The sequence below is a fragment of the Podarcis gaigeae genome (assembly GCF_964106915.1).
Source record: "Podarcis gaigeae genome assembly, chromosome: 14".
NCBI classification, from domain to species: Eukaryota; Metazoa; Chordata; class Lepidosauria; order Squamata; family Lacertidae; genus Podarcis; species Podarcis gaigeae.
Window position 1 is genome coordinate 49,242,003 of NC_139690.1, and position 23,501 is coordinate 49,265,503.

Below are 23,501 nucleotides of genomic sequence, written 5' to 3' on the forward strand. Positions count from 1 at the left end.
CCCAGAGTTCTTTGCAGGGGGGAAGCCATGCCTGTTTAAAATGGCATGGTGCTGTTTTAAATGTATGCTGTTAATGTGGCGAAGGAAGCTGGTAAAGGTAAAGGGACCCCTGACCATTAGGTCCAGTCGTGACCGACTCTGGGGTTGCGGCGCTCATCTCACTTTACTGGCCAAGGGAGCCAGCGTACAGCTTCCGGGTCACGTGGACAGCATGACTAAGCCACTTCTGGCGAACCAGAGCAGCACACGGAAACGCCGTTTACCTTCCTGCCACAGCGGTACCTATTTATCTACTTGCACTTTGACATGCTTTCGAACTGCTAGGTTGGCAGGAGCAGGGACCGAGCAATGGGAGCTCACCCCGTTGCGGGGATTCGAACCGCCGGCCTTCTGATCAGCAAGCCCTAGGCTCTGTGGTTTAACCCACAGCACAGAGAAGCAGGTAGATACGTTTATTAAAAGTGCCTTCCAAACTTGCTGAGGAACACGAACCAGTGCAGCCACCCCCAAATCCTATAGCAGCCATCCGCAACTCCAGGCATCTCCAGAGAACTTGAACTACAACTCCCTTAAGCCTGGGAAATGCTGGTTGCAATTCCCCCCTGATCTCAGACCAAGCCACAAGCAACCAATTGTCCACCGAGTGGGTGAGAGACTCTGTACAGGGATACAATGGTTCTCAAATGCCTTGGCACTCATACAAGTTGTAACCCAAACACTGCAAACCCGGAAGCAAGTGTTCTGGTTTGCGAACTTTTTTCAGAAGCCGAACATGTTCTGTTTTGAGGGTTACGCTTCCATTTTGAGTACAGTGGTACCTTGGGTTACATACGCTTCAGGTTACATACGCTTCAGGTTACAGACTCCACTAACCCAGAAATAGTACCTCAGGTTAAGAACTTTGCTTCAGGATGAGAACAGAAATCGTGCTCCAGCGGCGCGGCAGCAGCAGGAGGCCCCATTAGCTAAAGTGGTGCTTCAGGTTAAGAACAGTTTCAGGTTAAGAACGGACCTCCAGAATGAATTAAATTCTTAACCCGAGGTACCACTGTATTAAGCTGAGGTCTGTCTGTTTTTGCTACTTATTTTGAGTTTTTGCTTTTGTGCCTCTTTTTTGTTTTCTTTTTGTGACTGTGTGGAACCCAGTTCAGCTACTGATTGATTGATTGATTGATTGATTGACTGATTGTGTGGTACCTTGAGTTACGCCTCAGGTTACAAACTCCGCTAACCTGGAAGAGTTATCTCGAGTTGAGAACTTTGCCCCAGGATGAGAACGGAAATCATGTGCCGGCAGCGCAGCAACATCAAGAGGCCCCATTAGTGAACACACGCCTCTAGTTGAGAACAGTTTCAGGTTAAGAACGGACCTCTGGAATGAATTAAGTTCGTAACCAGAGGTACCATATGGTTTATTACTTTCATTTTATGAATCAGTGGTCTTGTTAGATAGTAAAATTCATGTTAAATTAGGGGTTGTTTTTAAAAGTCTGGAATGGATTAATCGGTTTTGCATTACTTTCTTTGGGAATGTGTGCATTGGTTTTGGAACGCTTTGGTTTTGGAACAGACTTCCAGAACGGATTAGGTTTGAGAACCAAGGTACCACTGTACTGGGAAGAACTGGGCACAGAGAGCTAGCAGGCATTTTCCACGGCGGTTTTAGGGAAGCATGACTCAGCACCAATGAGTCATCAAAAATCAGCTTGAGAACACATTTCCTCCAAAGGCATAGCTGGTTGGGCAACGCAGACGCCGCAAAGCAGCCAAAAACCCACGCTGATCTTTGCACTTTCCTACTCCGGCTCAAGACTTGAAAGGAAATCATCACCACCAGAGCTTTAAGCTTATAATCCTGCCGCAATTTGGAGGCCGCGCCCTCGCTTTCTCTTTCGTTTCCACCTGGGCATTAACCTTAAGACCCACCTGGCAGGTGCAAAGTTCAGCACGCAAACACAGAGGTTGGGCACTGGAGGAAAATCCCCTGCTGGCTTGTGTGTCCAGCCGCAGATAACGACAGTAGGGCGATAAAAGGAGAAATGGAAGAGATGGAAAGAAGATAAAGTCCCTACCAGAGAAGAATGGCGGATGAAGTTGATGGACTATGCTGAAATGGCTAAAATGACCGGAAGGATCAAAAATCAGGAAGACCTTTCCAATAGTTTGACCGGCTGTGCAATGGTTAGAGCAGGCTTCCTCAACCTCGGCCCTCCAGGTGTTTTGAGACTACAATTCCCATCATCCCTGACCGCTGGTCCTGCTAGGTAGGGATCATGGGAGTTGTAGGCCAAAAACATCTGGAGGGCTGAGGTTGAAGAAGCCTGGGTTAGAGGATTGAATCCTGCTTCAAAACCTCACTCAGCCACAAAGTTCACTGACTAGCCTCAGGCCATTTGCTCTGTCACAGCCTATCCTACAAATATAGTAAATGAAACCATAATGGCAAGCAAGTAGCAATCCTAGTATGATGATGATGATGATGATGATGATTATTATTATTATTATTATTATTATTATTATTAATTTATTCATACCCCACCCATTTGGCTGGGTTTCCCCGGCCACTCTGGGTGGCTTTCAACAGAATATTAAAATACAATAGTCTATTAAACATTAAAAGCTTCCCTAAACAGGGCTGCCTTCAGGTGTCTTCTAAAAGTCAAGACAGTTGCTTATTTCCTTGACATCTGGCGGGAGGGTGTTCCCCAGGGCGGGCGCCACCACTGAGAAGGCCCTCTGCCTGGTTCCCTGTAACTTGGCTTCTCGCAGTGAGGGAACCGCCAGAAGGCCCTCAGCGCTGGACCTCAGTGTCCGGGCAGAACAATGGGGGTGGAGACACTCCTTCAGGTATACTGGACTGAAGCTGTTTAGGGGTTAGAGGTCAGCACCAACACTTTGAATTGTGCTCAGAAATGTGCTGGGAGCCAATGTAGGTCTTTCAGGACCGGTGTTATGTGGTCTCGGTGGCCGCTCCCAGCCACCAGTCTAGCTGCCGCATTCTGGATTAGTTGTAGTTTCCAGGTCACCTTCAAAGGTAGCCCCACGTAGAGCGCAAACTGAATTCACTAGTCCATCTTACTTGACGTTTGCACATTGCTACTGTTGCTCTCCAGTTTTCTGAACTGCCCTTGGCTGGAATGTGAGTTTATCCTTTCCTGTACATGCAAACAACGCAGATGAAGAGAAGCTTGAAACAGTTGCTTGGTTGTCCTCCGCTCCCCTGAGGTATCCTGCCCCTACTCGCATCTCAGCTCAGGGCAAGGAATGACAAGGGGTCTGAGGCTGACCCTGAGTCACTGACCCCCACATGCCTGTGGCAAGTTTCCAGCATCACCATATCAACATCCTGGGAAAGGCTTGACCTGTTGATTTCTGCCTGCAAAAAAACCCCACTCAGTAGAAGCCAAGCAAATTCCTCGAGGGCATGCGGTCTCCTCTATCATTTCACAGCTGCTTAAAAAAGGACATTTTTTCAAGCCCACTGTAGGCAAGGGGAGAAGCATCACTGAATAAAATTTCCCCCTCCAACTTCTACACAACTATTAAAGGCACAGGAGTTCAAACAGACCTGTCTGGTGCAGTAATGAAACTGGAGTGGAAATCTAATCAAGATGTTTTATAGATGGTCCTTAGCACCTACCAAAATAGCTAAAATGTATAAGACAAAAACAAATCTGTGCTGGAGGTGTGGTAAAACAGAGGGGACACTTATACATGTTTGGTGGACCTGTGAAAAAATCAAAGGCTCCTGGAATATAGTATTGTTGTTGTTTAGTCGTTTAGTCGTTTAGTCGTGCCCGACTCTTTGTGACCCCCTGGACCAGAGCACGCCAGGCACTCCTGTCTTCCACTTGGTCAAACTCATGCTGGTAGCTTCGAGAACACTGTCCCACCATCTCGTCCTCTGTCGTCCCCTTCTCCTTGTGCCCTCCATCTTTCCCAACATCAGGGTCTTTTCCAGGGAATAAAGTATACGACGAGCTTAAACAAATGTTTAAATATAACTTTATGAAAAATACAGAACCTTTTCCACCAGCGATAACGGACACAGGTATAGCAAGAGAGGATCAGAAAATATTCTTCTATGCCACAAGGATCCTAAGTGCTAAAAACTGGAAAAAAGAATTTGTGCCAACAAAAAAGGAATGGCAAGACAAACTGTTAGAGTATACTGAACTGGCTAGATTAACAGAGGCAATTAGTAATGAAACTGGAGTGGAAATGAAGGGAAAGCAGGGAGAAGGGAGGGGAATCCCGTATCCTCAGAACAACACCAGGGCAGTGAAAAAAGGATTCCCCCTGCCACAGTTTGAAAGGAAAGTTGATTCCCTGGCCAGGAAGAGAAGAGGCAGGGAGAAAAGTTCAAGGAAATGCCTGAGGGAGGTGGGAGGAGCTGGCAGGAAACAGGAAGAGATACATGAAAAGGGAAAAAGGAGGGTAAATAATGAAGAGACAAAGGCCACTTGGCACCATAAATAAAGGGCTGTGATGCCACTTTAAACAGCTGTGGTTTCATAGAATCATAGAACTGGGGAGGGGACCCCAAAGGTCATCTAGTCCAACCCCCGGCAATGCAGGAATCTCAACTCGATCTTATAGGACAGATGGCCATCCAACCTCTTATTAAAAACCCCCAATGAAGGTTATGAAGATATGGAGATACAGAGGAGCTCAGCCGCCTCTCCTGGCTCGGGCGCCGCTGACTCAGGACAGAGGCAGGAAAGTACTTAGTTCTTTGCCTTTTCTACAGTTTTGGTGAAGACTCACTTTTACTTCTGGATCCTCAGCACAAGAGATTTTTCCTTCCTCCGCTCACAAATCAGCTTCAGGTCAGCTTCCAGTTCAGCTCCTCAAAGAATCCTGGGAGCTGCGGTTTTATAGGGTGCTGAGAGTCGCTGGGAGACCCCTCTGTTGCCCTCGCACAGCTGCAGACAATCCTATTTGGCTACGAGTGATAGCCAAAGAAGAAAGAAGAAGTAGCAGTTCCCAGAGTGGTTCAACAACCAATCCCTCTTCCCAAGGAAATCTGGGAATTGGCAGAATCCGAGACCAGGGAGAAGAGTCGGTGGAAAAAGATTGGAAGAAATTTAAAGCTTATTTACAGAAACATTGTAATATTAAGGAATGTTAGAAGGAGGCTGGAATGAAGTTATGTGGCTTTAGCGGAAATATTATAAAGGATTAAGTAAAAATAGATTGTTAATGGATGAAAGGAGGAAAGGTAAAGTTACATTATATTAAGATAAATTATAGGATAAAAATTGGGAAAGTTGGAAAGGATTTGCTGAAATAGCTAACTGAACTAGAATACAAAAAAAAGGGAGGTGCGAGGAGGTCAAGGAAACAAGTAAATGAAAGATAAGTTATGGGAAGGTTCGTTGTGTTTTTTAATTGTTTCTATTTCTCTGTTTTTCTGTATTTTATAATATTTTTTTTCCTATTCTCCTCTTTCTTTATTGTGATGTGTTGTTAAGTTTTTGTTTAACTTGGAATTATCTCTTTTTCCTTTTGTAACATTTAAAACTTTAATTAATTTTTTTTTTTAAAAAAAAGAAATCTGGGAATTGGAGCTCCCTCGCTACATGGGAATAATTATACTGGTCTACCTCACAGTGTCGCTGTAAAGATTATCAGGGGAAAGTATGTGAATTGCTCCCAGCACTCTGCTCTTAAGGTAGATTTGCGGTGTGCGCATTTCAAACATTGGAGGCAATGACTTCAGCTCGTCCATGATAATATGACAGCAGCGATCGCCGATAACAATGGCTCTCAGTGAACCATTCACAGTGGCATCAGGTGTTAAACAGGGTTGTGTTATCCCCCCAACTCTATTTATTATTTTCATCGGCATGATCCTACACTTTGTCAAATGGAAACTCCCCACCGGAGTAGAAATCATATATTGAATAGATGGAAAGCTCTTTAAGCTGAATAGGCTGAAAGCAAAGAATGAGATTACAATGACTTCCGTCATAGACCTTCAGTATGCTGATGACAACGTAGTGTTTGCACACTCAGAGGATGGCCTCCAAACCACCCTAAATATCTTCGCAGAAGCTTATGGAAATCTTGGCCTATTGCTCAACATCCAAAAAACCAAAGTGCTGCACCAACAAGCACAAAACAACCCCTCTGCAGTGTCACAAATCCAACACAATGGTGTAACGTTGGAAAGTGTCGATCACTTCTCCTGCCTGGGGAGTTATCTTTCCACAAAGGGCCGACATTCATGCCAAAATTCAGCATCACGTGAGCTCTGCAAGTAAAGCTTTCTCCAGATTGAAGTGCAGAGTGTATGAAGACTGGGACATTCACAGGGAAACCAAAATGCTTGTTTACAAAGGAACCTGGTGCCTTCATCAACCTGGTGCCCCTCCTGGTGCTCTGGACGACAAATCCCCCCCCCCCCTGTGCTTGTTGGGGCTTTGGGGAGGTAACAGCACAAAAGATGCTTTTGGGGGGAGCAGCACGCTGGCAAATGATATTTTACCTCAACTTAAGAAACAGCATAGAGAGGGTCACAGAAGCCGCCCCACCAAAGCCCACTCCCTATTAACACCAGAGATATGTGTGCATCAAAATCCTGCTCAACTTCACCCAAACGTCTCCTTCCCACAAAAAAAATAAAATCTTTTCCTCTATATCTATTATGCATATCAGGCCAGTGGGCAGAATTGACTCAGCTTCTGCTGGTCGTATTGAACAGGCGAGAAGCCACACGGGGCGCTCAGGTACCATGCTTGTGAAACACGGACCGCTTATAAACGCCATCTCCAACTCCTCGAAAGATTCCACTGTCTCCAAAAAAGTTTACACATCACTAGGGAAGACAGGCGAACTAATGCCAGTGTACTAGAAGAAGCAAAGATCACCAGTGTCACAGCGATGATTCTTCAACATCAACTTCGTTTGACTGGTCATGTTGTTTGGATGCCTGATTATCGTCTTCCAAAGCAACTACTCTATTCCGAACTTTAAAATGGAAAGCGTAATGCTGCTGGTCAACAAAAGAGGGTTAAAGACTCTCTCAAGGCAAATCTTTAAAAATGTCGTATAAACACTGACAACAGGGAAACACTTGTCTGCAAGCGCTCCAATTGGAGAACAGCCTTTACCAAAGGTGTCATGGGCTTTGAAGATGCTCGAACTCAGGACGCAAGGGAGAAAAGTGCTAAGAGGAAGGCATGCCTGGGAAATCCACACCGTGATCAACTCCTGCCCGGAAACCTATGTCTCCATTGTGGAAGGACATGTGGATCCGGTATTGGCCTCCACAGTCAATTACAGACTCACTGTTAAGACTGCGTTCATGGAAGACAATTACTTGGCTAGAGTATTCCTGTCAAGATTCAACAGGCACTTTCCAGAAACAGCTAAAGACATTTTTGATCCGACAGATGGATAAAGGGGTCTTTTCCACTATGCTTCACTGGGATTTTAATCGTGTTGTGTTTTTTTAACAGTTTTTAATTATCTTACGTGCAAATCACCTTGGGACAGTGGTTTAGAAGGTGATTAACAAATTGTAAAAATACCAAGGCAGGGGCTAGCCCTTGGGCGAGCAGATTCTGTGTCACAACTCCACCCCCGACCCTCTCGCCTGCTTTTCCTGAGAAGGATGTGGATGATGTATAAACAGCCAAACATGTGTCAGACCTGTTAGCAAAGCAAGTCAAAACAATAACAGGCGGACAGGCTTTCCATCTAAACTATTTGCTTTAGCCTCCACATTCCAAGGGGTAAGTTTAGCGTCTGTTTGCTGAGAAATAAACGCTGTTTAAACACAGATGCAATCAAGAGAAAGGATATGGGACAAGAATCCTGGCTTTTTTCCAGGAAGGTTCCATTGCAAAGGTCCAGAATCAGATGGGCTCTTAAGAAGAGAGCAAAACTTATTGAATCCATCTGCGGATCTAACAGTGAGACTGCAGAAGAACCTCCCTCGGGAGGTGGTGAACTCTCCTTCCCCCGAGGTTTTTAAGCAGAGGTTGGGTGGCCATCTGTCCTGGAAGCTTTAGCTGAGATTCCTGCATTACAGGGGGTTGGACTAGATTACATATGGGGGTCCCTTCCGAAATAAAAAATTTAAGATCTTATATATATAAAATAAATGTTCGTAAATGTACCAACCAAGCAGTACATAGATCAGCACGGAAAGTCAGTCCTGAAACCATTTTGACTCCCAAACTGACCAAATGTTTTCTCTGCAAGGAGAGAGGGGATCAGAGAACCTTCCCATTGTCTCAGGAATTGGGTGATCACCATCTCAAAGGAATGGCCAGACTACCAGGAAAGAGAATCAGATAAGGCATTACCAGATAACCTGGCAGACAGGAAAAACAACAACATTCAAATTTCTGTTGTAGACCGCCTTTTCTGTGATGTAGGTATGATGTTTGTGGGGGGTGGTCTTGGGTTACACCCCTTCTGGGATGTATGTATGATGTATGGAGGGGTGGTCTTGAGTTCCAGGAAGGCAATTTAAATTGTCTATATAAGGGCAGGCACACTTTTGTTCTGGGTCTTCCTCCTTTCCTGCATGTGAGGGGAGCACCCTGTTGCAACAGATCAATAAAGATCAGGCTTACGAGCTGCTTTGCTTCTCAATATTCTCTGGTTGGCCTCTGTTATTTTCTCCGACCGATGGAGAACCTACAAAGGACTCTATAAGGGTTCTTGTGTTCCCCATAAGGGAATAAGGGCAGATTTTTGTTTATTACAACTCAACATTTCTACGATTCTTTGACCCGTTGGTGCTGAAGACAGAGAGGAGAGAGTTGGGTAGAAGCAGGGATGTAGCTCGACCGCTCAGCTGTCTCCTTTCTCATTTCCCACCAATTTCTTCGTCAGTCAGTCATATGGAAGGAAGTTGGACATGGGCACATTATGCTACAGTGGCTCAGACAGTCATGCATAACCTCTGAGTTCATTCATCATGTGCGTTTGGGGTTTCAACAGGGATGGCGTCATCCAGTGAGCGAAGTTTGGTTGTGAGCGATTCCTTTGTCTGGCCCTGTTTTTGCAGAAGTGGAGGGCAATATAGTGGACCCCCAACAGGCCTGTGGAAAACCTCTTAGTTTTCTTAACTCCCAAGAGAAGGCAGTTCCTTTTCTTGCTTCTTAATCCTTTTGCTCCTGCAATGGACTTACTCGGAAGAAATGGAGGAGGAGGGGCTGAATTTTGTTATTTATTATTTAGAATTCCATCCTGCTTTTTGTGGGCGGCAATTGCCAATCTGAATTAATTTTGAAGCTTCAAGAGACGAACAGTGAACTTATTAGCTTTGGGGGAATGCATGCAGCCCCAGTGTGAATCTAGGGCAAAACGGGGGGGTGAACTTGCTGAAATGGGAGGGGCAAGTTGTGCTGCGCAGCCCCCACTCAGGCACTCCCTATTGCAGCTGATCTCACCAGGGCTTGCTGTGACCGCCAATCAGCTGACTGGACCATCAGCTAGAAGGGGCCATGAGGGTCATCTAGTCCAACCCCCTGAAATGCAATAATATTTTGCCCAGCGTGCGGCTTGAACCCATGACCCGGAGATTAAGGGCCTCATGCTCTACCGACTGAGCCATCCAGGGGATTGTAGAGTTTCAGAAAAGGGCAACCAAAATTATCAATATTCCACACTAGGGATCATTAGGGAAAAGAGCTGAAAAGAAAAATGCTGGTATCGTGACACCGTGATGCAAATCTCAGGTGCAACTGCATTTGGAATTCCGTGTAGGGTTCTGGTCACCTCACCCCAAAAAGGAGATGGAAGAGTTGGAGAAAGTTCAGGAAAAGGAAATGCAGATAATCAAGGGGATGGATCAACAACTTTACAAGAAAAGGCACCAGAATTTGGGAGTTTTTTGTTTAGGGAAAAGGCAAGTAAGCATATAGAACACTATTGAGTAAATGGTCTCTCCCAAAGTGTTAGAATGCCACAAGTAATTTAGTAACAAAACGCAACATGTGTTATTTTTATATGATATATTTATACAAAGGCATCCATTTACAACATACGATGTTATTCTTTGGGGGGCAAAAAATTTTAAGAAAAATTCTAGCCCCAAAGGGGGGATAATGTGATAGGAATTTTATGGTCTTAGATATATGGTAATGTTCATAACTGCACATACATAGATCAACACAGGAAGACCAACCTGGAACCATTTTGATTCCTAAACTGACCAAATCCTTTCTCTGCTAGGTTAAACTAGAAAAGCCTCCCCATTGTCTCTTTCCTCACAAATCCTGTCTCAAGGATATGCCTGTTTGAATAAGGTGTGAGCCTGTGACCTGGCCCAGGAAATAAGTATTTTACCACTACAAAAGAATGACCAGGCTCCCCAGGCAATCCAATCAAGTAACTTGCCAGACAGGAGATAAACTGTGACAGGAGAAAAACAACATTTAAATTTCTGTGATGTAGGTGGGATGTATCTGAGGGGTGGTCTTGGGTTACACCCCTTCTGTGATGTATTTATAATGTTTCTGGGGGTGGTCTTGATCTACAGGATGGGAATTTCAAAAGTCTTTATAAGCCCTTGCACAGCATTTTTGTGGGTCCTCCTCTTTTCCTGCATGTAAGGGGAGCACCCTGTTGCAACAGATCAATAAAGATCAGGCTTACTAGCTGCTTTGCTTCTCAATATTCTCTGGTTGGCCTCTGTTATTTTCTCCTACCAATAGGGAACCTATGTAAGGACTCTATATGGGCTCTTGGATACCCCATAAGGGAAAAGGGCATATTTTTATTTACAACAAGTTAGAGGGGATAAGATACGTACAAGTTTATAAAAATTATGCATGGCATGTAGAAAGCAGATAGATAAAAGTTTTGCTCCCTCTCTCAGAATACTAGAGGGTATCCAGAGAAGCTGAACATTGGAAGTTTCAGGACAGACAAAAATAATTTATCCACATAGTGCATAGTTAAATTGTGAGGTTCCCTACTGCAAAATGTGATAATGTCCGCTAACTTGGAAGGCTTTTAAAGCAGATTGCAGAAATCCATGAAGGTAAAAGCTATCAGCAGTGGCTAGCCCTGGCATCTCTGTATTATCACTTTTGCTTTTAGGTGAAAAAACTTGTTCAGATCTCACCTCTGTCCTGAATTCCCTCGGGGGAGTTTGGCAAGCCACCCTGTGGGCTTCAGCCAGCAATAATACCACCCCTACCTCACAGGGTTGTTGTACGGATTGTCAGGACAAAATTAATGAGCATGTTTTTAAAACCACCCTTCATCCGGCTTGACTCCAGGGCAGGTTACAGGTTTGTTTGTTTGTTTGTCTGTTTTTAAGAACACAAGACGAAACTGAGGGGGAAGGAGCAGGCAAGTACATTATAAAAGTGCAAAAGAACTTTTTCAAAGGCTGAGCAAACAAAAAGGTGGTGGTTTTTTTTTTACTTGGCACCTAAAAGAAAGCCGTGAAGCTGCCAGGTGAGCCTCAGGGGACGGCATCCCATAACAGAGGAAGAAAGCTTCTCTCACTAAGCACCACCCACTTTGCTTGAAAAGGGAAGGCACAAACAAAGGTGGACATTTGGAACATGATTTCAGAGCAAAGGCAGATTGATAAGGAAGCTTATTGGATCGACCTGGATGTTTACAGGTTAATGAATGTGAAGCTCTATGGACCAAAGCAGCCTCCTGCAAACTGCTGCCCTCCATTAGTTGTTGGGCTCCAACTCCCATCAGCCCCAGCCAGCATGGCAAATGGCCAGGGGGTGATGGGCGTTGTGGTCCCCAACATCAGCAATTACTACTACTTAAAGAGAGATATGGGACGCGGGTGGCGCTGTGGGTTAAACACAGAGCCTAGGACTTGCCAATCAGAAGGTTCAAATCCCCGCAATGGGGTGAGCCGTTGCTCGGTCCCTGCTCCTGCCAACCTAGCAGTTCGGAAGCATGTCAAGTGCCAGTAGATAAATAGGTACCGCTCCAGCGGGAAGGTAAATGGCGTTTCTCTGCACTGCTCTGGTTCGCCAGAAGCGGCTTAGTCATGCTGGCCACATGACCCGGAAGCTGTACACCAGCTCCCTTGGCCAATAAAGCGAGATGAGCACCGCAACCCCAGAGTCGTCCACGACTGGAACTAACGGTCAGGGGTCCCTTTACCCTTTACCTAAAGAGATATATCCCAGCATCATATTTTCTGATCAGAGCACTTTGACATTTCATCTAGCGTAGGAACAACTTTGGACCACAAACCCCAGCTGATCCTGCCTTTTGGAGACATGAAGAAGTTGCCACCGACACCACCTATATTATTATTATTATCATTATTATTATTATTATTATTATTATTTGCTTTAAATATCCCGCCTTTGCATGGTTTTCCCTGCCTCCTCATTTAATCCTCACAACAACCCCGTGAAGCAGACCAGGTTGAGAATAAGTGCCTGTTCCAAGATATAGCTCAGTCAGTTAGAGCATGGTGTTGATAATGCCAAGGTTGCAGGTTTGATTCCTGCAGCTGAGTATTCCTGCTTTGCAGTGGGTTAGACTAAATGTCCCTCAGGGTCCCTCCCAACTTTCTGATTCTATGATTTATGGCCAAGAGAACCCTGGTCACTCCCAGGCCTTTGTCCAACACTCTAACCACTGCACCACGCTGGCTTAAGTCTCTGGTAGACTGCATCTGAAAATGGAGGTGCCACTTAGCTATTCCAGCAGAACCCCCTCTGAAAGCTCTACCTGCCCGAAACTTGCCATCCTGCCCTCATCGCCCCCAGCGCTTTGCTAGGGTTCTTTGCGCGCGCACACCAAGTCCTTAATTGCAAGGGGGTGAGACCCCTAAGGCAGCCCATTCCCCAGCTCTCTCTCTCTCTCTCTCTCTCTCTCTGTAGAACTCACATGAGATCCGGCCTGTGCCGATGAAGGATGGCACAGAAGGCCAAACCGTCCCGGAAAGAAGTGGTCACGTTGGTGATGCTGACATCCCGGTATCCCTGGCACTGTTGCTTGCACCACTGCTGGAGGGCTTGGATAGCTGCCATCTTGGAGGGGGGCGATGAAAATACGAGGAAGCGATGGAGAAGGAGGAGAGAGCGGTTCAGAGCCCCTCGCCTTGGCTTCTGGGCTGCTCAGCGCAGGATTGGAGACGCTGGCGGTCTTCCGAAGCGCGCCGCCGTCTAAAGCTCTCCCCGCCCCTATCCAGCCCCCCAAGTCGCCCCGCGCCCTCCTTTTTCCATAGCAGGAGGCGAGGCGAGGAAAGCCGCGGGCAAAACTGTCTGAAATCCCAGGCACACGTGTCTAGCAGCGGGGCAACGTCTGGTGGCCAGCCACGTCGCGCGTTGCAAAATGTGCCAAATTGTTGTGGGGCGCGGGGCGGGCACTCTGTGCGAGAGACCCTCCCCAAATCCGGCGCCCGAGAAGAGCAGCGCCGGCGCAAATCCAACCCCGCTCCCGATCGGTGGAACGGAAAGCGGCTGCGGCGCTTCCGACGTGCGCCAAGACGCGCGACCTCTCCAAAAAGTACCCCAGAGGCGCCCGTAGGAGCGGGCGGGCGGCCGGGCGGAGGGAGCCCCGTAAGGAGCGATCGCGTTCGAGGAGGCTCCGCCGGGAAAGCCGGAGAAACTCCAGCCTCCGGATCTGTGGGAAAGAGGAGGCGGGGAGGGAAAGGAAAACTTCGGCGGCGGGGGGAGCCGGGGAGCCAATGGCCGAGCCTGGAGCGCAGGAGGGCGGGGAGCTGGACGAGACCAGCCGAACTCCGCCTCCCGAACCTCCCCGCTCTGCCCTTCCTGGCTGCTGTAGGGCCTCCAGCGGCGATCTTCTGCGTGCTTACTCTCCGGTGCGCTTGGGAGTGGTCCAGTGGGGTGCCCTGGCCTGATCCTATGCATGCTTACTCTGGAGTAAGGTGCGCTTCGCGCAGTTGGGAGGACCGGGTCCCTGCAAAGGATTCCCAATGGTGGGGCGAGCGGTCGGATCCTGATAGCACTTTTTTAGAAGTAAGCTCCTAGAGTCCTATAGGACGTCCAGCCCGATCCTGTTGTCCAACAGGAAAACGATCTAGATCATATATGATTTTTTTAAAAAAAACACATGGCTCGGCTGGGGGGAGCTGTCCATTTATTCCTACTTTTGGCTTCCTGCTTCTTAAAGGTAAAGGGACCCCTGACCATTAGGTCCAGTCGTGGCTGACTCTGGGGTTGCGTCGCTCATCTCACTTTATTGGCCGAGGGAGCTGGCGTACAGCTTCCGGGTCATGTGGCCAGCATGACTAAGCCGCTTCTGGCAAACCAGAGCAGTGCACGGAAACGCCATTTACCTTCCCGCCAGAGCGGTACCTATTTATCTACTTGAACTTCGACGTGCTTTCGAACTTCTAGGTGGGCAGGAGCAGGGACCGGGCAACGGGAGCTCACCCCGTCGCAGGGATTCAAACCACCGACCTTCTGACCGGCAAGTCCTAGGCTCTGTGGTTTAACCCACAGCGCCACCCACATCTTAAGCAGTTCCTAATCCATAAGAGGGCCTCTGCTCTTATCCCCTGTTTTTGGCACTTTTGGAGACAATGGAGAAGTGCACCTTCCTGGATAAAGTCAAACTGTTGGACAGTTACAGCGCCTGCCGTGGCTGTAGAGACCGATAGGGGAGAGACATGTTTTGTTGCAGCTGGGACACATGAAAGTGTCCAGTTGTGCTGCTGCAGATGCACCAGGGCGAGTTTTCTCTTCTCCTCCTGGAGGTTATTCCTCCTCTGGCCACTGGTGTGGACGCACAACTTGACTGCTCTTGTCTCCAGGGGATTCCCACAGACATCTCTTGAAACAGACGGTTGCCAACAACTACAAAATAGTATCTTTAACAATGCTTTTCAACCAAGGCTGACACAACCCCCCCCCCCCAGAAGTACACTATATAAAAGAATATAAACCTTACTCCCTCCCCCTTCCTCTCCCCCCCTCTTCTTCTCCAGCCTTATACTGTACTCAGCACTAATGTTTCATAACAAATGTAACTGGTGTGTGAGAAACTCTGAAAAAAAGAAACAAGGCATGTGCTTTTGTAAACCAAGAAGATCTTTAATCAACAACAACAGCAATGCTTTCCAACCCATTTTACCAGAACAGACACTATTCCCCCTGGAAATTCCACACTGGATCCCTTTTTAAAAAAAAAAAGAAAAAGCTTTTTCACTGGCCACTTACCAGTCCTCAAGTTTGGTAGCTGATCTTGGGGACAAATTACATATTTTTGTAAGGAGATCAGCAGTTTTCGCATCTGAGTTCTTTCTAAAGATTCTCTCTAAGACATGGCCCAGGGGCCGTGTCCGGCCCTATCGCCTTCTAAATCCAGCCCACGGATGGTCTGGGAATCAGTGTGTTTTTACATGAGTAGAATGTTTCCTTTTATTTAAAATGCATCTCTGGGTTATTTGTGGGGCCTGCCTGGTGTTTGTACATGAGTAGAATGTGTGCTTTTATTTAAAATGCATCTCTGGGTAATTTGTGGGGCATAGGAATTCGTTCATTTATTTCCCCGAAATATAGTCCGGCCCCCCCACGAGGTCTGAGGAACAGTGGACCGGCCCCCTGCTGAAAAAGTTTGCTGACTCCTGCTCTAAGAGGATGCCTCCTGGACCCAGCAATCTGCTGGGTTTTAATTCGCCAAGGAGGCCCCAAACTCCCCTCAAAGGTCTGCCAAACAAATAAGGGTTTCCAGAGGGTGGCAGAAACCAAAAAGAAAGTGTGTGTGTGTGTGTGTGTGTGTGTGTGTGTGCCAGGGCAGGTAGTGAGGAAGGAGGTGCAAGGCCCACTCTCCCCACCTGCACTGAGACCACTTCCAACCTTCTTGCTTACAACGCAAAAGGAGTTGGGAAGATCAGAGAACAGGAAACTTCTACTGAGGCGAACCCACTGGTCCATCTAGCTGAGAACTGCCTATTCTGACTGGCAGCAGCGCTGCAAGGTCTCAAAAGAAGAGTTTGGATTTGATATCCCGCCTTTCACTCCCCTTCAAGAGTCTCAAAGCGGCTAACATTCTCCTTTCCCTTCCTCCCCCCCAACAAACACTCTGTGAGGTGAGTGGGGCTGAGAGACTTCAGAGAAGTGTGACTGGCCCAAGGTCACCCAGCAGCTGCAGGTGGAGGAGCAAGGAAGCGAACCCGGTTCACCAGATTACAAGTCCACCGTTCTTAACCACTACACCACACTGGCTGAGCCACAGCCCTTCACCTTATAAACAGGTGACAGTCGCTACCATACTCCTTGCAGTTGTGAACACACACACCCCACATTACTCCCAAATAGGGATTTGCTGATCAGTGTTATGGGCAACGGGCATGGCTGATTTGCTTGTTAGGTAAAGGTAAAGGGACCCCTGACCATTAGGTCCAGTCGTGACCAACTCTGGGGTTGCGGCGCTCATGTTGCTTTATTGGCTGAGGTAGCAGGCGTACAGCTTCCGGGTCATGTGGCCAGCATGACTAAGCCGCTTCTGGCGAACCAGAGCAGCGCACAGAAACGCCGTTGACCTTCCCGCCGGAGCGGTATCTATTTATCTACTTGCACTTTGACGTGCTTGGTTGGCAGCAGAAGGGCTAGGTTGGCAGCAGAAGGGATCGAGCAACAGGAGCTCACCCCATCGCGGGGATTCGAACCGCTGACCTTCTGATCAGCAAGTCCTAAACTCTGTGGTTTAACCCACAGCGCCACCCGTGTCCCTGATTTGCTTGTTAACCATGGCTAAATGAGCTACATACATACCTTTAAAAAGCTCTTCTTTTTCTCTCTTTTTTTCTGTTTCCTTTCTTGGTTTTTCTCTTTTTGATATGTTAAGAAAAGGATAAAATGATAAAAGTGTATTATGAAAACCTCAGTAAGTTCAAACTGATGCTGTGTAATTTCTTTAGTAGGATTTACAAAATGTTTAAACTGCTTAATTGTAATGACTTGATGTAGCAACCACTGTGGTTGTTACCCCCCCCCTCTTTGTTATTGTCGAATTCTAAATAAAGTTTTATTCTGCTAAAAAATAAAAACAAATAAAAATAAAAAGCTCTGTTTTTATTGAAAAATTCCTCCCACTTCACAGACAACAACCAGCAGAAACAGCCGCCTAATCCCATTGCAGCCAAGCAAACATGTGCTTAAATGTCAGCAGAGATTTTTTCAAATCTCATGTCAGCCCCGTGGAAAGATGAAGACTTTAGAAGGCGACGTACGCCTCTCCGAAATGATCTGTGGATTATGGTGAAACATGGAATGGTGGAAGAGTCTTTGTTAACATGTGAGATGAGTAGGGGGCCATGATTCTGCGCAGGAACCTGACCGGGGGAGGCCAGCGCCAGCATGCATTTGTTGAGTTAATCCTCTGTCAGAACCAGTTCAGTAAAGCACATCTCTCTCCCAGCTTTCTGAGATGCTAGTCAGATCGCATTTGCAGGTAGAAAGCCAGTGAGGGCTGTTGTTCTATCAGATTTCTACCTTCTTATATTTGTACTTTCTCGGTGTTCTTCAACTTTGGGTTCCTGGATGTTGCTGGACTACAACTCCCATCAGCCCTGGCCAAGCTGTCTGAGGCTGATGGGAATCATAGAACTGTAGCATTAAAGAGTCTGCAAGAGTCATCTCTTCCCACCCCCTGAAGTGCACGAATCTCAACTAAAGCATGCATGACAGGGGAGCTATCCAACCTCTGCTTAAAACCCCCAGGGAATAAGAATCTGCCACCTCCTGAGGGAGATTGTTCCACTGTTGAACAGCTCTTACTGTCAGAAAGTTCTTCTTGATGTTTAGTCAGAATCTCCTTTCTGAAGGAGCATCTTCACCCCCATCGTTCTGCCCAGACACTGAGGTCCAGCACCGAGGGCCTTCTGGCAGTTCCCTCCCTGGGAGAAGTGAGGTTCCAGGGAACCAGGTAGAGGGCCTTCTCGGTGGTGGCACCCGGCCTGTGGAACGCCCTCCCACCAGATGTCAAGGAAATAAACAACTATCTTACTTTTAGAAGACAGCTGAAGGCAGCCCTGTTTAGGGAAGTTTTTAATGTTTGATCTTTTATTGTATTTTTAATGTTTTGTTGGAAGCTGTAACTTGAATCCATTATTTTGAGTTTCTCCCTCTCTGGAGAAGGAGAAAAGCTTCCATATTGAAGTATTTGAAGATGGCTATCATATCTCCTCTCAGTCACCTCTTTTCCAGGCTAAACAGACCCAGCTCCTTCAACTGTTCCTCATCAGGCTTAGTTTCCAGACCCTTGATCATCTTGGTCGCCCTCCTCTACACATGTTCCAGCTTGTCAACATCCTTCTTAAATTGTGGTGCCCAGAACTGGACACAGAATTCCAGGTGTGGTCTGACCAAGGCAGAATAGAGTAGTACTCTTACTTTCCTTGACCTGGACACTATACTTCTCTTGATGCAGCCTAGAATAACACTAGCTTTTTTTGCTGCTACACATACTGTTGACTCATGTTAAGCTTGTGATCTACTAAGACCTCTGTATCCTTTTCACATGTACTGCTAATAGGCCAGGTATCCCTCATCTGGTTCTTCCTGCCTAAGTGCAGAACCTTACATTTGTCCCTATTGCAATTCATTTTGTTAGTTTTGGCCCAGTTCTCCAGTCTGTTAAGGTCATCTTGGATCCTGGTTCTCTCTTCTGCTGCATTGGCTGCCCCTCCCAGTTTGGTGTCATCTGCACACCCCCTCAATACCTTCATTCAAGTCATTTGTAAAGATGTTGAACAACAATGGGCTCAGTCAACCAGCTGCAAATCCGCCTAACAGATACCTTGTCCAGTTGTAGTGCAGTAACATCTCAGGTCCCGAGGTTGAAGAAGACTATAATAAATCTAACTCACTTCTTTGGCCTGGTTCACACAAGCTCACTCCTTGCTGGCTAATGGAGAGGACCATGTATGGATGAGAAATCATAGCTTAATCACTTCAGACAGACAATTTTGAAGACATTGTGTTCTAACGGTGAGGCAGTTCATATATTCAGGTGAGCATTAAGGTAAAGGTAAAGGTACCCCTGACCATTAGGTCCAGTCCTGATCGACTCTGGGGTTGCGGCGCTCATCTCGCTTTATTGGCCAAGGGAGCCGACGTACAGCTTCCGGGTCATGTGGCCAGCAGGACTAAGCCGCTTCTGGCAAACCAGAGCAGCACACGGAAACGCTCTTTACCTTCCCGCCTGAGTGGTACCTATTTATCTACTTGCACTTTGACGTGCTTTCGAACTGCTAGGTGGGCAGGAGCAGGGACCGAGCGACAGGAGCTCACCCCGTCTTGGGGATTTGAATCGCCAACCTTCTGATCGGCAAGTCCTAGGCTCTGTGGTTTAACCCACAGCGCCACCCGTGTCCACAGGTGAGCATTAGCAAGTGCCAAATAATTACAGTGAGAAGTGATAAGTGATGGGCATGTCTATCAATTTCACCTCTTTTTTCATTTTTGTTTCCCCCTAAAGGTCAGCTGGCCCTGTTTCCATGATTTTGCCATTTGCCTTTAAAAATATATATATCATTGAAATTTGTGCTAATTTCGAAGGAGAACATAAAAAGACCCCTGGTGGATCAGGCCCATCTAGTCCAGCATTGGGTTCTCACATGGCCAACCATCATTTGAAGTGGTTTGCATCCTTTCCAGATTCTCTCATAGAAACCATCACAGCCCTTAATCTTGCTAGTTAGACTAATGTTAGCCCAAGGCTAACATTAAATTGTTATGGGGTGGTTTTTTTTTGGGGGGGGGTCAGTCTGGATGATACCCCGGGTCCTTTCCAAGCTTGTGATCTCGTGTCCAATGAGACTCAGAATCTGGTGGAAGAAGCTGCTGAACTGGTTAAACTTGTTCCTTTGTTAAGGGAATGGCACTGGCTGCCCAGTTAAGTACTGCCATTTACATGTTTAAAGTGGTTGCCATAGGGACAGACGAGCGAGCCTTTTCCCACCCCACCGGACTAAGAGTAGGCCAAAGAGGGAGAACAACAGGTCAATGATAGATAGGCCAAGGGGGACCGAGTTTGAGAGAGTTGCATTTGAGAGTTGGGCTGATGCTGGAAGCTGGAGAATGAGCTGTGCTGGACCCAAAGCTGTGAGCTTGGGGGGCTTCCCTGGAACATTAATGGGCAAGCAAGATCTATTGGGGCATTAATGCTGTGAGCCCCTCCATCCTATGCTCAGATGGTAAAGGTAAAGGACCCCTGATAGTTAAGTCCAGTCATGAACGACTCTGGGGTTGCGGAGCTCATCTTGCTTTACTGGCCGAGGGAGCCGACGTTCGCCCGCAGACAGTTTTTCTGGGTCATGTGGCCAGCATGACTAAGCCGCTTCTGGTGAAACCAGAGCAGCGCACGGATATGCCATTTACCTTCCCACCGGAGTGGTACCTATTTATCTACTTGCACTTTGATGTGCTTTCGAACTGCTAGGCTGGCAGGAGCAGGGACCAAACAATGGGAGTTCACCCCGTTACAGGGATTCGAACCGCCGACCTTCCAATCGGCAAGCCCTAGGCTCAGTGGTTTGGACCACAGCGCCACCCGCATCCCATGCTCAGATGGTACATATGTGTAAATAAAACCACGTATCCTAAAGACTTCGCAGTCTCCGTTGACCGTCATTCCAGGGCAACCGAACCCTGGGTGCATGTGGGAACCCCTGGAGTCTCTTGCTGCTCAGAAATTGGAGTGTATGCTCATTGGGGCAGGGACCACTCTTTCTTATTTCATGCTGAGAAATGCCATCTACAGTGCTGGCAGCATTTAAGCGATGAGCAAGCGCCCCCTAACTGGTCATGTATCAGGTTTGTCACGTTACTCCATGCCAAACTGGCATTTGGGATCCTGGCGGGAGCTGTGTGTGTGTCAGAGAGATAAACCCTCACCGTTGATTCGCAGGAAATGTCGGGGAAGACCCAACAAACGTACGTCGCTCCCGGGTGACGGTGCGGCAAAACAGGAGAGGTAAGGCTTATTTCCCCCTCTGCCAGAGCTGCTGCTCATAAATTGGGCTGGAATTATTAATAATACATGCCATATAATATATTGATGACAGTTCTATGGGCACGATATGGATAATATACATTAATATATAACCACCGTTACAAATAATTCACCACATTCCCTCCGTCTACATCAGCGGTCACCGGACAATGCATTTACTTTACGGTAAGGATTATAGATGGCGTTATAAATGGCTCGCCGCCCACCGCCCGCAACTTTTCTCCTTTTCCCTCTCGCGCATCTCGGCGCGCTTTATTATTAATGGGCTCCCGAACTGCAGTGGCGCAACGGCGCAAACAATGCGCCATTAATATTTGATGCGGCATCTATAGCCTCCCCCCCATCCATCATTTATAACAGGCTACAAAAACATTATAAAACATTTATTACGCGTTTATAGATCATTTCATACTAAAAAGCAAAGTTGTGTTATAAATGCATTATTAATCCTTTACGCCGTTTATAGGAATCTCTTGTAATAAGGGTTTAGCATATGTTGCTCTACAAGCGGGATAATAAATAGGTTGTCGGCCGCTGATGGGAAATATATTACACTGTGGAGCTTTGCTTCCTTCAGTCACGGCAAGGCTCAGCGGACGAAAGAGGACGGAATCGGCATCTGTTTAGACCTGCACGGCATTAGGCGTTAAGCGACACCCGCGAGGCATGGCAAAAGGCAAGGCGTTTAAAGCCCAGATGGGTTTTAGCAATGGACCGTTTTGTTGCAAAGGACCCCAGCCAAGGATCCAAACAACTCTCTGCAACTAATTCCTGCCAATATCGTAATGGAGTTATACAATTGCACAACTGCAGTTGGGATACCGTGTATGTTTCTTGCGGCCTCACCCAGTGCCAGATTTATGTATAAGCTAAACAAGCTATAGCTTAGGGCCCCACTTTCTTGGGGGCCCCAAAAAAAATTAAAGGAAAAAAACCCTGGATGTATATTTCCAAAATATAAGATAAAAAACAAATAAAATAAAACCTACATACAGCAACAGTGTTTTGTGTTGTGTGGGCTCCTATAACAGCTACAGTGGTACCTCGGGTTACATACACTTCAGGTTACATACGCTTCAGGTTACAGACTCTACTAACCCAGAAATAGTACCTCGGGTTAAGAACTTTGCTTCAGGATGAGAACAAAAATTGTGCTCCGGCGGCAGCAGGAGGCCCCATTAGCTAAAGTGGTGCTTCAGGTTAAGAACAGTTTCAGGTTAAGAACGGACCTCCGGAATGAATTAAGTACTTAACGCGAGGTACTACTGTATTGACATTTTAGACAAGAGCAGGCAAATCCCTCCTGCCCTGCTATCAATGACCATCTTCTGCCAAGTCAAATAAGGTGTTTGGACTTAATCTTCAAAACGGAAACCGTGGCTGTGTACACACCCTGTACAGTTGTACCTTGGATCTCAAACGCCTTGGCTCCCAAACAAATCAGCTCCCAAACGATCGAAACCCGGAAGTGAGTGTTCTGGTTTTCGAACGATTTTTTGAAGCCAAACGTCCAACAGGGCTTCCGATTGGCTGCAGGAACTTCCTGCAGCCAATCAGAAGCCGCACTTTGGTTTCCGAACGTTTTGGAAGTCAAACGGACTTCTAGAACAGATTCCATTTGACTTCCAAGGTTACGGCTGTACATTGAAAGCACATGATGATCTCCCCTCGCCCCCCGAGAATCCTGGGGCCTGCCATTTAAGGGTGCTGAGAACTGTAGTTGTGCAAGGAGTAAAACTCAGCTCCCAGGATTCTCTGGAGGGAAACTGTGTGCTTTAAATCCACAGCCCAGCCTCCAGGTGCATTTCTGCCCAGTGACTCCAGAGAGGCAATCCCAGCTGAGCCCTGGAGATAGCTGGAGGTTGAAGTCCAAATGAAACCAAGGCAGCCTTGCCACTGAAATGCAGCCGCTCCCTCCTGACGGCAATTAAAAGCCCCCAATGGTGTGGGTTTAGTGATAAACAATAAGAGTAATTTAGTGGCTGCAGAGCATCTAATCATCCTGCAAATATTAACCAATTAACCTCCCCTGCCCTGATGAGGTCGGTAAATTAATATTTGGAGGGCAGGCCTGCCACGCTTGCAGTTTTCTCGTGGGGGTGGAACAGATCTGAAGCAGAGATGTGGCTAGCCCCAAGTCTTTTGCACCAAATTTCCTGTTCCTCTTTCTCCCCCTCCTCCTTTCCCCATTACAGTGGTGCCTTGGTTCTCAAACTTAATCCGTTCCGGAAGTCCGTTCCAAAACCAAAGCATTCCAAAACCAAGGCGTGCTTTTCCATAGAAAGTAATGCAAAATGGATTGATCCGTTCCAGATTTTTAAAAACAACCCCTAAAACAGCCATTGAACATGAATGTTACTATCTAACGAGAGCCTTGATCCCTAAAATGAAAGCAATAAACAATGTACTGCAGTCACACAATCAGTCAATCAATGGGTAGCTGAACTGGGTTCCACACAGTCACACAAAGCCAGTTCCACCCTTCGAAGGAAGTGGAGTTGCGGGCTTCACGGTCCCACCATGCGTGTGGCAGCTGGAGCCCAACCCCTCACGATTGGGGG

General features: G+C 47.0%; 1 protein-coding gene across 4 annotated transcripts in view; it reads right to left on the reverse strand.

The window, feature by feature from the left end:
* The window catches only part of MICALL2 (MICAL like 2), a 462,536-nt gene extending 448,912 nt beyond the window's left edge, over nucleotides 1–13,624 (reverse strand). For 3 of the 4 annotated variants that reach the window (XM_083711474.1, XM_083711476.1, XM_083711475.1), the window contains exon 1: nucleotides 12,844–13,583. In XM_083711474.1, the coding sequence (XP_083567600.1) occupies nucleotides 12,844–12,986 (143 nt within the window). In that variant the 5' untranslated portion in view covers nucleotides 12,987–13,583. Of the gene's footprint in view, nucleotides 1–12,843 lie in introns of all 4 variants that reach the window. The other variant, XM_083711477.1, reaches the window with a different exon arrangement.
* Between the last annotated feature and the right edge of the window lie 9,877 nt (nucleotides 13,625–23,501).